The sequence below is a fragment of the Echinococcus granulosus genome, assembly GCF_000524195.1.
Source record: "Echinococcus granulosus chromosome Unknown EG_S00006, whole genome shotgun sequence".
NCBI classification, from domain to species: Eukaryota; Metazoa; Platyhelminthes; class Cestoda; order Cyclophyllidea; family Taeniidae; genus Echinococcus; species Echinococcus granulosus.
Window position 1 is genome coordinate 494,760 of NW_020170386.1, and position 12,871 is coordinate 507,630.

General features: G+C 42.7%; 4 protein-coding genes across 4 annotated transcripts in view; 3 read left to right on the forward strand and 1 right to left on the reverse strand. All coding sequences in view use genetic code 11, as the record gives it.

Moving 5' to 3' along the window:
* EGR_01551 (Phosphatidylinositol 4,5-bisphosphate 5-phosphatase A) overlaps positions 1–2,256 on the forward strand; it is a gene marked incomplete at both ends in the record, with an annotated part of 8,339 nt that extends 6,083 nt beyond the window's left edge. Inside the window, 3 exons of the mRNA XM_024490800.1 lie at positions 817–1,463; positions 2,023–2,056; positions 2,126–2,256. Coding sequence (XP_024354665.1) covers positions 817–1,463; positions 2,023–2,056; positions 2,126–2,256 — 812 coding nt within the window. The remainder of the gene's footprint in view (positions 1–816; positions 1,464–2,022; positions 2,057–2,125) is intronic.
* A 997-nt stretch (positions 2,257–3,253) lies between these two features.
* EGR_01552 (Cleavage and polyadenylation specificity factor subunit 6) lies at positions 3,254–5,868 on the forward strand (the record flags this gene model as incomplete). Its single annotated transcript, XM_024490801.1, has 9 exons — positions 3,254–3,310; positions 3,341–3,424; positions 3,450–3,536; positions 3,572–3,896; positions 3,930–4,064; positions 4,130–4,685; positions 5,082–5,317; positions 5,444–5,515; positions 5,798–5,868. 9 exons carry the CDS (start codon positions 3,254–3,256, stop codon positions 5,866–5,868), a joined length of 1,623 nt encoding a protein of 540 aa, XP_024354666.1.
* Positions 5,869–6,115: 247 nt separating this feature from the next.
* EGR_01553 (Translation initiation factor eIF-2B subunit beta) lies at positions 6,116–7,618 on the reverse strand (the record flags this gene model as incomplete). Its single annotated transcript, XM_024490802.1, has 8 exons — positions 6,116–6,484; positions 6,561–6,659; positions 6,739–6,897; positions 6,932–7,138; positions 7,174–7,216; positions 7,249–7,368; positions 7,400–7,480; positions 7,512–7,618. The coding sequence occupies 8 exons, from the start codon at positions 7,616–7,618 to the stop codon at positions 6,116–6,118; spliced, it is 1,185 nt and encodes a 394-aa protein (XP_024354667.1).
* Positions 7,619–9,615: 1,997 nt separating this feature from the next.
* EGR_01554 (hypothetical protein) lies at positions 9,616–12,281 on the forward strand (the record flags this gene model as incomplete). Its single annotated transcript, XM_024490803.1, has 4 exons — positions 9,616–9,640; positions 9,902–10,169; positions 10,719–10,965; positions 12,159–12,281. The coding sequence occupies 4 exons, from the start codon at positions 9,616–9,618 to the stop codon at positions 12,279–12,281; spliced, it is 663 nt and encodes a 220-aa protein (XP_024354668.1).
* Positions 12,282–12,871: the final 590 nt, after the last annotated feature.

Genomic DNA, 12,871 nt, shown 5'->3' on the forward strand with positions numbered 1-12,871 from the left:
TCCCTCTTTACATTTGCATCCGGTTGGACTTTTCCGACCGTAGCAAACTAGTGTTTGACGCCTTGTGATTTTAACAGATCTAATTCTACTGATGGCTCCTTATCGATAAGAAATCGAGTCATTCGAAGACTTGCACTTTTGAATGTATATCATCCGTAATAATCCTAGTGCCACAATTTTTTATCCATTCTATTCTTGAGTAAGTTGATGAGTCACGAAATTTCCCTAATTTTTCATTTTCTTTTGTCTTTCAAACTTGATTTATATCCCGCACGTCCTAATGAGAAGTATTTGATTGTAAATCCTTCAGAATTACCCATTCGTTCGGTTTCTCTACCCATCCTGTGACTGCGAAACTCGCCGTTTCGGCATAATTTTCTACAATATATTGTTCAAGACGAGGTAGCCACTAAGCTAGTTTCCACGTTTCTCTGTGTAGTTTGATCCTCTATCCGTGGCAAGCATTAATTCTGAAGTGGTTAATCTGATGAAAAATGATAATTTGCCAGTGCGATGATTTTGAGTGGTATCCAATTTGAGTTGGAAAATTACTGAATTTGGATCTGTGATCGAAGTGTTTGCGGCGCCTTTCATTAAATCAACCACCTCAGTTCCACTTAGTTAACAATCGTTTCACAGGTATTGTTTATTGAATGTGCCAATTCTTGTTTTCGTTTTTTTGTGTTAATATATGCCGTTGCACAGCTTAATCTCTCTGATTCGTTGCTACAATTTGTCATGATGCTCTCATAAAGGGCTTGTGCGTGACCTTTGCATAAAACATCTCACTGTGACTGTAACTTTTTACGTATGCAGCACATTCGGTTGACAAGGACCTCAGATTCCTCTACGTGGCAATGGACCCGCCTCCACTTACGACGGAGGGCCTACTGGGCGATCGATCGCGCTCACGGAAGATTCAGTACCACATCCCCATCCGCTTCAGCTCTAGCGAAGTCTACTCACGATGCCCCTCCAATGAATCGCAACAGTTATTGGTCACCGCTGAGGCACCGACACGTGTGGCGATGGCGATGAAGGAGAAACAGATTCCAAACAACCTCCTGGACGTGGCGCGGACACGTCTGAGCGTCTCCTGTGAGGGCCTTGAGCTGCACCCCCCTGCCACTCTGCGCGTGCGCAACTTGGACTGGATTGCGGTGCTGCCCATCGACTTCTACAATCTCTGGAAGGATGATCTCGTCTCTGTATTCAGCTCTAACTCTACCCTCTCTAGTTCGGGCTCGACTATAGATGATCTGGTCGAGGGGGACATGAAGCGCAGTGAAAAACTCGCCGTTGTGCGCAATTGCATACCCATATCCAGGTTCAACAAAACGTATCCCCTGCTTAAGGCAAAGGTCGACGCCGGTGTCTTGCAGCGATGTCGCTCTGGAGCCATACAGCTTGTCTACTTTTCGAAGTCCAAAAATTGTCCACAAGGCTACAGTGAAATCATCAAGGTCACAATCTAATCATGCATTCAAAAGTCTGGTAGCATAAATTCACTTCATTGAGTCACCAAGCGTACTCCCATCGTTGCTAATTTATTTCCACTTTGTAAACCTTCTCTTGTGAGCTGTATTGCAAGCAGAGGCCTGTTTTGAAGCAGACGGAGTAATTTGCATGAAAAGCGGGACCGATACCAGTGAATGCTTAATTCGGTACTATTTGGAGTATGGCTTCCGTGATTACAGCTTGGTGGACGGTCGTGAGCATCACACTCTTGTCGTTAGTTAAAAATGACTCCATTTTCTACTTCTTACTTTTTAGTCACGGAGAGTTTTGGGGACTTTGCGTGTAGCCACTTCCTCGTTTGATGTACACAGAACACGCGTATATGCCATTGCGCCTACCTTTAAATGATGTAGTGCCTTACAAAGTAATCATGTGCAGATGACTATTTTTTGCATTTATTATTAGTGGCAAGCAGTCTCCCGTAAACTGAAGAACCGAGGTGCAACGGTCTAGTCGCCTTTTACTATTTTCCTAATTTTAGCTCTCGCCCCCCGCCTTGCATAGACAATAATGCGCCATCCGTTTCCCGCTCCCACTTGTAAGGTGTTTGGTGTGTGATTCCACTCCCCTTGTTACAGTTAGTGCTGTTACTTGCTTTACACTTTAGGTAATAACTCGGGTAGGACCCTGCGGACTAGCAGTACATTTTTGGTCTCCATCTCCGTCGGCCCCGTTTCCCACTGTGTTGGTGGGCTGTGCCACCCAATTTCAACTGTTATTTTCGTGTATTTAAACTGAATTCACCAAAAGTATTTGCATTTCCGACTCCCTCTTTTTCGCTACTAAGGATGAGCTCAACAATTTCAGCTTTCAACTAACCTGAAATGTCTCGCTGATTCAACAGCATTGTAAGATTAAAACTAAACCCTTCACTTCAATGTGGGTTTGGAGTGCATCTATTTACAGGGTAGCGAATTGCTAGGCCTAGTCCGCATTGTTGCACTGCAGACCTCAAGTGGCCATGATGAGATATCGCGGCTGCAGACCTCGGGATGAGAGGTTGGTATGTGTACAAAGACCAAAAGCACCCTGACTTGTGCCAGCTCAGGGTAGTACTTATTGCTGAAAATGGCGGGGGGGTCTGCTTTCGCCCAGTTACCTTAAAACAAGGTGAAGCCTAACTTGAAGAAGCTTGCAATGGTCGAAGGGTATCCTAGGTGCTCCTTGCGTGCCAGAAGCAGGACGCCCGGGAGGCAAAAAGCCAGAGCTAGGGAGTTAGAGCAGTAGCAAGATACCCACCAAATCGCGCACCTGACAAGCTCACATCCGGTAATCGTAGTCCGACAGAACAACAAAAAAGGAAGAAATCACTCACTTTGGTAATCATTAGATCTATGTTTTAGGGGACAAGAGAGCTTACTCAAATGCACGATTTTGTTAGCAACACATGCCATGTTTAATGTCCATAAAATACTGACTCCGATATTTAAATAGCTTTTATAAAGCAATTCAAAATATCCCCAAAATTTAAATTTGATTGTGATGCAGTTAATACTTTACCGTGATTATAGTACGTACCGGATAATAAGGAGGGTGACGGCAAATTATCTAAAGCGCTGTGTAAATTATCGAATTAGGGACTCAAAACCCAGCTTTTTAGCCACCACAAACAGCATAAGTATATTTTTCAATTTATTTGAAACATAGCTGCATACATCAATTTCTGTGGTGTATTTATATAGTGATTACTTTTTCATGAGAGTTTGTTTTACTCTGTCTAGAAGACTGTGCTATAATGGATAACGGTGCTGAAATAGACTTGTACGATAATATTGAGGAAGATTTCGTCCAGGTTTGGTGTTGTCTCCTTTGTATTTTTAAGGAATCTAATGAGCTTGCCGAACTCTACGATGATGTCATAATACCACCGTCTTCGAAACCCGAGCACACTAGTTCCGACTCAAAGGTAAGTATTGCATGTATCTTAATAGCTCATCCAGGTTAAACCTGTTGCTGCACCAGCGCAGCCTCCTCATACAGGAAAGCGGTTCGCTACATATCTAGGAAATCTTACATGGGTGTGCTTGTTTCTGTAATTTTACTTTTTTCATAGTGGTCTACTGATGTCGATATACAGGAAGCCTTCAGCAGCATTGGTATACGAGACATTCTGGAAATCAAATTTCATGAAAATCGCCAAAATGGGCAGTCGAAGGGATTTTGTGTGATTGTTTTTGGATCAGAATCGTCTGTCAAGATTGGGATGGAAAAGATCTCAAAAATTGAAATTAATGGTCAACAGCCAGTTCTTACATACTGTACAAAACAAAGCTTGGCAGTTTTCGAGAAAGCTGCCAGCAACGATGGAATCATTCAAAACTCGTCCGCCTCTGCCTTGCTTGGTGCGGCATCGAATAGTCGCATTCCCAGTGGTTCAAGTAAGTCATTTTATGCTAATCTTACTTCTAAAGGTAATGGACGTTTACCCCCACCACTAATGAGCACTCCTGCACTTCCAGCGTCTCTTGGATTTAGTATTCGGGGCAGCTCGTCACTCATGGGTCGAGCATCCTCATCTCGTTCTGCTGGTGGGGCGCTCTCGCTTGGTATTCCAAATCTGTCCCAAGGTTTTCAAAGTAATTTTATATTTTCCATTCATACACCTCCGTAGATTTGCTCATGTCTGGTTTCAGCCTACCTACAACTCTCTCTGCTAACCCTGGATCAAGCCTCATCCCTACACCTCCATTAGCTATACCTGGCACATCTGGTGCCAACGCACATATCAACCCCAACTTCCTGCAGCAGGGCGGATTAAATCAAGCCGGAGCAGTCGGGGCAAATTCTTTGCTTCAAACCCAATTGGGTGCTTCTGTGCTCCGTCCCCAGCTGGATCAGTTCGGACGCTCTGTGGTGCAACCATACACGCCAGGTGATATAGCTTCTGATTGTACATTTTTCACTTCTATTTTAGGTCAGACATCAAAGATAAGTGAGGCGGAATTTGAAGATATAATGGAAAAAAATAAGACAGTGTCTTCTACCGCTATCAATCGGGCTGTTCCGGACGCAGCTTGCGGGAACTATTCGAGGGCAATCGAAACGCTGGTTACCGCAATATCTCTGATTAAGCAGTCGAAAATTGCAAATGATGATCGGTGCAAAATCCTTATCGATTCCTTGCAGGACACACTTCATGGAATAGAAATGAAGTCTTATGGCTCAAAGTGAGTATCTTCTATCTGCATCGGCGCGCCTCTTATCAGCCGAAGCTTTGATATGCTTTAGTTTCGTGATTTAAGGAAGCTACAATTGTTACGGCGTCTCCATTCGTATAATTTTCTTATTCACCCTTCTCAGTTAAGTAGTAAAACCAACATTTTAAGTTATGGGAATCATGTTTCTTCATTGAAGTTGTGTTTCATCTTGTCGTATCAGTTCTGTTTTTATGTTTCCTTTGTGACTTCGCCTCTTGTCGTTGTAAACTCGAAGTTGACTTTTGCTGTATCCTCTTCTGCGAAATGACTGCAATCAGTTGTGCTTCAATTTTTCCTTTGGGTGCGTCTGCTATCCCTTGTGATCATGCTTTTGCGTGTTTCTGAAAGTGTCTACTTTAATTTCAGGGGTGGAGGTAGCAGCAGTGGTGGGAGTAGACGTCGCCGGCGTTCCTATAGTAATAGCGGTAGTGAGGGCGATGACTACAGAGGTGGCAGTCGGCATCATCGCAGTAGTCGTCATCGCTCTCGCTCTCGTTCACCTCGTGGCTCACGAAATGACGACAAGCGCCACCGATCCTCTCGAAATGAACACGATAGACTTGGCGGTCGCGATTATTATGGCAGTGGTTCGCCCTCGTATCGTGAATCCACTCGCTATCGGCAGTAGTTTTCTCCGCTCTTGGTCCTGCATTTCATAGCGCACCACTGCATGTTTCCAAAGCGTTACCGTTCACACTGAAAACCACAAACTTTACATATAACCGCAGATAAACTTGTACTATTTCTCCCTAAATCGTCTCCTCATTCATGGCACAGCCTAATGACCAGCGCCTCACAATGTAAGTCTCCTTGCCTGTTTGTGAAACCTTTTCCATTCCGAAGTCTTTCAAGTCTCATTTGTATACCTTTTTGACAATCATGTAATAACGGTGTTGTATACACGTTACTGTTTTTGCACGTGTACTATAACTGCTCACTGTACGGCCCATGTACCCGAAAGTGCATTTTTTTTGTACCAAGTGTGTCAAGATCTCTGTAAATAAATAATGCACGTTTGATTTCCTTTTCTCTGTCTTAGGTGAATTCTAGACTTGTTAGTAAATGGGTTCATTTCCTTTTAGACACCGTCCTAAGATTGTGGCACGTGTTGGACAGTGGCAAATCCCCGTGTGCCCTTGCATTTTTGTGTTAATACAACCATCCGGCCCTACATCTTGATTGCTTTTTTTTCATACAAGTACCGTTTGCATCTGTATTATGAAGCGCTGAACGGCGAAAATCCAAAGCCTCACTCTGGAGAGTGAGGCCATCAATGTGGTCCATATAAACGTACAAGTTTTACTCCATTTTAAGAAGCCGATAACTGATGCGACTAATTGTAATGCAAGTTGACACCAAGCGAGTTTCGTGACTTATGCACGAGAGGGGGGGGGGGTGCCTCACGTTTCTACCCATTTCAGGGATTGGTTGACGTCATCGGAGTTGAATAGTTCACGAACCATGGCGTAGAGGTAAGACGGCGCCTGTCCTCCTTCCGTGGTGAGGAAGAGGCTGGTGAGGCCAGGCGGTATGTAGTCCCAGTTCGGTAGCCAAACCAACGGCGATGGCCCGCTACCGGCGAGGCACTCCGATGCGGGCAGCAATCGCGAGGGCGCATCCAATGAGTTCACCGAGAGGTCCGCCGTTTCGAGAAAATCAGTCATCGATTCAGGCGCGCACTGAGCATGACTGTTCAAGGTATTGGAGCAGTTTGGTAACAATTTAAAGTTGACCGGAGAGATCTTGTACGAAGGAAGGCACACGTAGGTCTACAAAGGGCCCGCCACGAGGATGAGCGGTTAGCGATTACTCGGTTGAGCTCAGTTTCCATTGACTCTAGTTTACCGGTATTGAGAAATGTTTCGCTGCTAGCATCACCGCGTAAGTCCCGGTCTGCGCCTTCAATGAGCCATCTGGGTAGACGGTATCGCAGCTCAAGATAACCTAAATCATTCAGGAGCATTCAATCATGAGTTGAGGCATTAAACTACCCAAAGTTGACTACTTAGTGGTTTTGCACTACCTTATTAACACGAGCCATCAAGCCAAACGCATGGCTGTCCGGGACGAGAACAACAGATATCTCTTCCATCGCCAGGGTCTCTGCCATCTTGTGACCTTCAGTATTAGGGAACGCTTCACACACTATGACGCGAAACTGTCGTTTCTTGTTGGCAGCATACTCAAACCGGGTGTCAAGTGGGAACAGGAATTACCTTCAAGAAGTTGAATACTGATTTCGAATAACCAACTGTCAAAATTAGTTCGTCAGAATGGATAAAATTCAGAGATGAGCTAGATATGTAGCCTAGGTGTCCTTTGATGTCGGTCTTTAAATCGATGGACGCAGTCAGTAACTGTTTGCAAAGCTCCTCTCTCCCCACTAGGGACCAGTCGTTCGAGCTTGTGCTGGAAACCAAGGTCTTCAATATTTAAAAAGATAAAAGTGCTTGATTACGGATTGCAGCCCCTCACTCTCCACTTTGCCGCTAGGAAGGAGTCTGAAATAGCTCATCACACGACAATGGTATACCTCAACGATTCCTCTCTTATTAATTTCATAAACCTCAATACGGTGTTGTGGATAGCAGTTTCTTCAAAAGAGTATTTTAACAATAATTTTCCCACCCTATTTATGACTTCCATAAGTTCTCTACAAGGTGATAGACGAACGAAGCATTTACCTCGCATTTTTCCAATCACCATTCTTGACACATCTCTCCAGATAGTTTAAAGTAGCGATGGTTTTGGCTAGTTGTGTCTCGCTAGAAATATGCTAAATCGGCGTTATTTTACTTCTTCAATGATGGGACAGAGTACATAAATCCAGCATTATCGACAGCAGAAAGCATTACCGTCAAGCCGAGCTCAAGGTTTGGTAAAACGACTATGGGCTGGAGCATCATCAATATCTATCAATAAAACTACGTATTTATGGTAGATAGCGTTGCTTAATCCATTTCGCCAATAAGCTTCTAAGTCCATGGAATTAAATTAATATCAGGGGCGCCTGAGAAATAAAAAGAATTTTAGAGCAACTGGTACAACTATGTGTGTTTTTCAGAGGATCCAATAAATACCAACATGCAATTGAATTATGTATAAGAAACCATTTTTCTTAAGTTGTACTCACGAATTTAAGCTTAATCCATCAAATGCTGTACTCTTACTTCATGCAGACTTGTTTGCACTAATGTTGATAAAATATGGGAAAACTGAGTTAAACTGCATGTTTTGATTCTTTATATTGCAACATCCTGAAACTTTACTGAAGCCGACGTCGTAATACTCAGGCCAAAATCACATACGTATGACACAGTGAGGCTTGGAGCTACTAGCATGGTGCAAACTATGGTGAGGGGTCAAAATGGCCCCTTCACCAAAACCGAGAATTCGACAAACATGGTGCTGCACAGACAATCTCCTCTTTTGAACATCAACCTCTGCACTCCCTTTTGTTACCCTCCAGTTTAAGCCATCACGGAGTAATCAGTAGTGTAAGGAAACACTAGCGAGCTAAACGTGCCAGTCTTCAAATTATCACACAATTAAGAAGAAGCCTGACTTCAAAGTTCTTAATCCCTCTTAACAATTCTACCGGATCTAAAGTTTTATCCCGCTTCGGAAAGTGAATGCAAGGAAAGCGAAAGGCGCTGCTCATCACCCCTGCTTATAGCTAGTCGTTGAAATGTTGGCCGGGCAACAGTCACGTAACAAAGACCGGAATTAGACATGACTGAATAGGGACGGAGCTTCTTTCAAACATCTTTACCATGTCATTATCACCTAATTGCCGCCCAGCCTCATTAATCAGGGTGTTATCCAACCACTCAAGAAGTGGAGGAGGTACCGTATTTTTACGTATTTGATATCATTATGCAGATACGGTAAGCGGCTGCGCAACGAAACTTTCACAGGTAGCTCCATTGTTAGTACTTCTTCTGCTAAATGTGCAGCTGAGATAGTTTCCAAAGGCTAACATCATTTTCAGACCTTCTGTCACGGGCCGTCACCAATTTTTTCTATCCACAGCACTTGCACTTCTTTCGAACAGCTAAATTTTATCACCCAGCCTCTTTGATCATAATTGCATTCCGCTACCACCGATGTAGTGCCGAGAGACTTTGCTGAAGATGCATGAGGACGGAATACTAAAATAGAATGTAGACTTAGCCTCCCGAGACTTCCCTGAGGACGAAAGAAGACACAATACTTGGGCAGAATATACATTCAGCACAGAGAAGGTGTTTGGGCTATTGGCATAACCTGAAGGTCAGTTTACCCAGCGAGGTACAAGAAGGCTAATTCAAAGTACAAAAGTGGCTCCCCACCAATACCAGGGGATAAACCAGCATCGTATTACATAGATATTCAACTTACAGTGAGCCTTGGGGCTTCTGGGATGGCCCAAAGAACAGTCCGCCCGGCGAAGATACTAAATTGGTGACAAAAATTAGCATTTGGGCAAACGGAGGAGTTACATAAAGAATTAGCTTATTACAGTAGTGTTTGCTTAGCTCGAATAAATTGTACTGTCACTCCAATCGCACACCAGGCTAACTGTCTACAAAATGTGGTAATGTCCAAGTGTTTTAAATTCTAATCTTTGACAGAGTGACATTAGTCTTGTTTATATTCATACTTTTCAATACGTTTAAGGCAGCTATAAGGGGTTTCGTCATAAATCATCCTATAATCAAGTGGATTTCAGCCACGAGTATAATTGTTATGTTCAAAGCCCGTCTTGTGTTGGCTCAAAGTGTGTGATAAATGCTTCAAACCTTACATTTTCAGTAGGTAATTAACAAAAGTGCATTGTTTTTTGGTTTGTTTAGATGAATTAATGTGCTTGCTAGAAGATGTCAGCTGATTGCTAACCTCTTCGAAGGCAACTTCTATCATGTCCAAGTCCGGCGATCTTCTAGGTGGGTGCATGGGTTATCACCTTTTTTCGTTGCATATTATCAAGGTTGCAGGTTTCCTGCAACGTTTGGGAGTTTTTTTATTGTGTTCTGCAATCTTACCTTGATTAACATGATTCTATACTTAGTTATTTTGCAGTTTGTCGCAAGATATTATGAACGACTGTATTTTTGTGGAATCCCTCTTAATATAGTTTTTCATACTACAACGCCTGATCGTATCCACTGCTTTACTGCATTTTTAACCCGTGTTTCAATACCCAGATGATAGTGCAGAATGGGTTGAGCTGTCTTCCCACGCATTGAATACCGGACGGAACTCTCCACACAGTCGGTATGCTGGTGTTGTTATGCACTCCACCGACCTTTCTATGCTCTGCTCTGCTCTCGAAGATCACATCAAGACCTCGATTACTCCTTTAAACACAGCTTTTGGGGCTACCTCCTTTGAAATCCAAAAGAACATGGACTTTGCTCCAGAATTATGCGCAGGTCAATTCGGTGAATGGCCCAGTCGCCCGAATGTGTCCGGGTATGTTTAGTCCCAGCTGCTCATTTCCACTTGTCTGTTACATCGTCCAGTATTCACAACGCATAAAGATGGAGTCTTTACCGGAGTTTCGCTTTGATGTGGTCAATATTTTGCTTGTTCGTGGGTAAATATATTTGGACGTTTAATTGTTGATTAATTTGCAGGATTATTTGATTTAAGCCACTATCTACCTGTGATTCCCTACATGATCTTTGTCTTATCTTGTTTAAAGATGTAATTAGCTGTTCTTGTTACAGTTTCATGAGGCTTAAAGTAATCACAAGGGATCAAAACATTGTTAAAATTCCCCCGGTGTTTGGTATCCACCGCCCACATCAACTATAAATCTTTGTCTACTGCCAATTTTTGCTGTTTTTGCACAGATAAGCAATAAGTTAAAGAGGGTGTTGGCTGATTCCTTTGAATGTTTACACTGAAGTCGAAAAACCGACTAGGAACAACGGCTCTGCAAAGGGTATTGCAGTAGCGGTTTTTGCCCTTGATACTTTTATCAATACATTACATCAGGTTATTTACAATGCTGTGCAGGCCGTGTTCATTGTTGCTCTCGACTGGTCCCAACTCCTCGGACCCGTGTTCAACCGATCTGACACCGCCAAATTCGCTGGACGGGTCCTGTATGGGCAAACTGGAGTTCTTACAGGAATCCAGCCTTCGTTCTTGGCGGCTACGTCATTCCTCATTCTTTCAATGGCGTTTCGTCGGTTGGCTTTTGCATAATTTGCCTTCACTCTTCCGTCATTTCGCCTCTTTTCTGCTAGGTGCAGCCGCGTATGTGCCCATTTGTTTCGCTTTTCAAAAAACTATGCGAACATGCCGCTTTCATATGAAAAATGCTTAGTTTGGGGCCCATTTGTGGCCGCGCTTTGTTACACGATAAACACAGCACTAACAATGTGCGATCCATCTTGTCATTTGCATCTGCATGTTTATCATCACGTGCCTATGCGATTACCCAGACCCTCAGTCAGCATCCTTGAGAGCGCATACATTTGTTGCATGCACAGGCTGACTTGGTTGTCCACCATCTACATACTATGCGAATTCACTTAGTAAAGTGAAATATGCAGCTGCCAGCGGTCGGTTTTCATGGTTGGTGATCTTATATCCCACTTAATCTTCCGTATATCTGCTGTCATATGTGGAATTATTAAAAAAAGGTGTCTATGCTTAACTTTTTGACGGGCTATTTCTCCCGTTGGCTGGGTATTTGCTAATTATTGCCAACAAAGAGCAAAAATCAAAGTATTGAGGCTCATGAATGCCTTATAACCTGTAAATTCTTTCATTATACATTTTTCATCTTCGAAATCTACTTTTATGCTTGCGTCATGCTTACGAACCGCTTGGGTGGAGATTTTATGAAAATATTCATACTAGTGATTTGTTGTAATTGCAAAGCTTAATTTCAAACTTCATTATTACGCCTATGCGCATGCGCCAGTTGCACGTTTGTGCACACGACTCGAGTTTTTACTGTAATGTGTCGAAGTATTTTTTCAATTGAAACCGAAGGAGGTATGGTTGTTTACAAATAGTAAGGCCAAGTGCTCATTTTCTGCTCTTATTGTTTCATGAAAAGTTCAGGCAATTATCTTTTTCATGGCCCCGCAAGCTGGCTGCAAAATGAATATCAAATGCAGTACTCCCATAAATGGTGCAATGCCATTCTCTGGAGGCATACCACTGGTTTTTATTATAATGAAGTCTTGACTTATGGCAGGTACAATATTGTCTAGAATTTTAACTCTTCTTTTTTCATATTCAAAATACGGCTGCTGAAATTCAATCTTACTTTTGTAATTAGCGATGAGGATTTTTATCTTGTCAAGATTATTTATGCTATTATTTGCCACTATGGCTTGATCGGTGGTGTTTTTTTTTCGGCCTGATGGTTAGGATGAAAATTGGCATAAGTTTAAAAATGTTCAGCATAGCTTATTTATTTCTTGCATATCTCAATTTCAGAATGTTTATCCTCTTGAGGAAGCGGGGAAAACTCTCACCCCTCGGTCACGTCCCACTGGAATAGTGGGTGAGGTTTTTTTCCTTGTCATCTTATTTGGTTCTCTTCACCCAACGGCTCATTGAAATGCCTACATTACAAAGTTTTCTTGGCCCCTGCTTGTTTTCATATGATGTCCAAAGCATGCTCACTACCTATGGCTACCTAATATCTCATGTTTTCAATGGTACATATACTCTTGTGTTCGTTACTGTGTAATCTAACCTCACGTCGTTCTTTCCATTTTTTGTATCACTGTGTCAGATGTATTTAATTATCTACGACTGTACACGTATTAATATAATCAACTAAGCACTTCGCTTGTGCTCCTCTTAGCCATATAAACGCCATTTTTTTCCTCATTTCTGCACTTTCTTACCTGATTCAATGAGGTAAGTGGGCAGTTTTTCGTGTTTGACTATTTTAAGCTTTATCAAAGTGATATCTTAGACCTGATTTATTCTGTCCCACGCTTTTATACAGAGACCAAGATTAAAATGGGCGTGCTGAATTGTTTTGAATGGTTTATACGAGCATTTAGCGCGCCACTTGATGATGGGAGTTACCTTGGAATTTTGACCTAATTTTGCTCCGTGCGTTACGATCCTATGGACAGAGTGTCAACTGACCTTGTCTGTGTTGGTTTTGCCGGAGGGTACTATTCAGCATTTCAGTT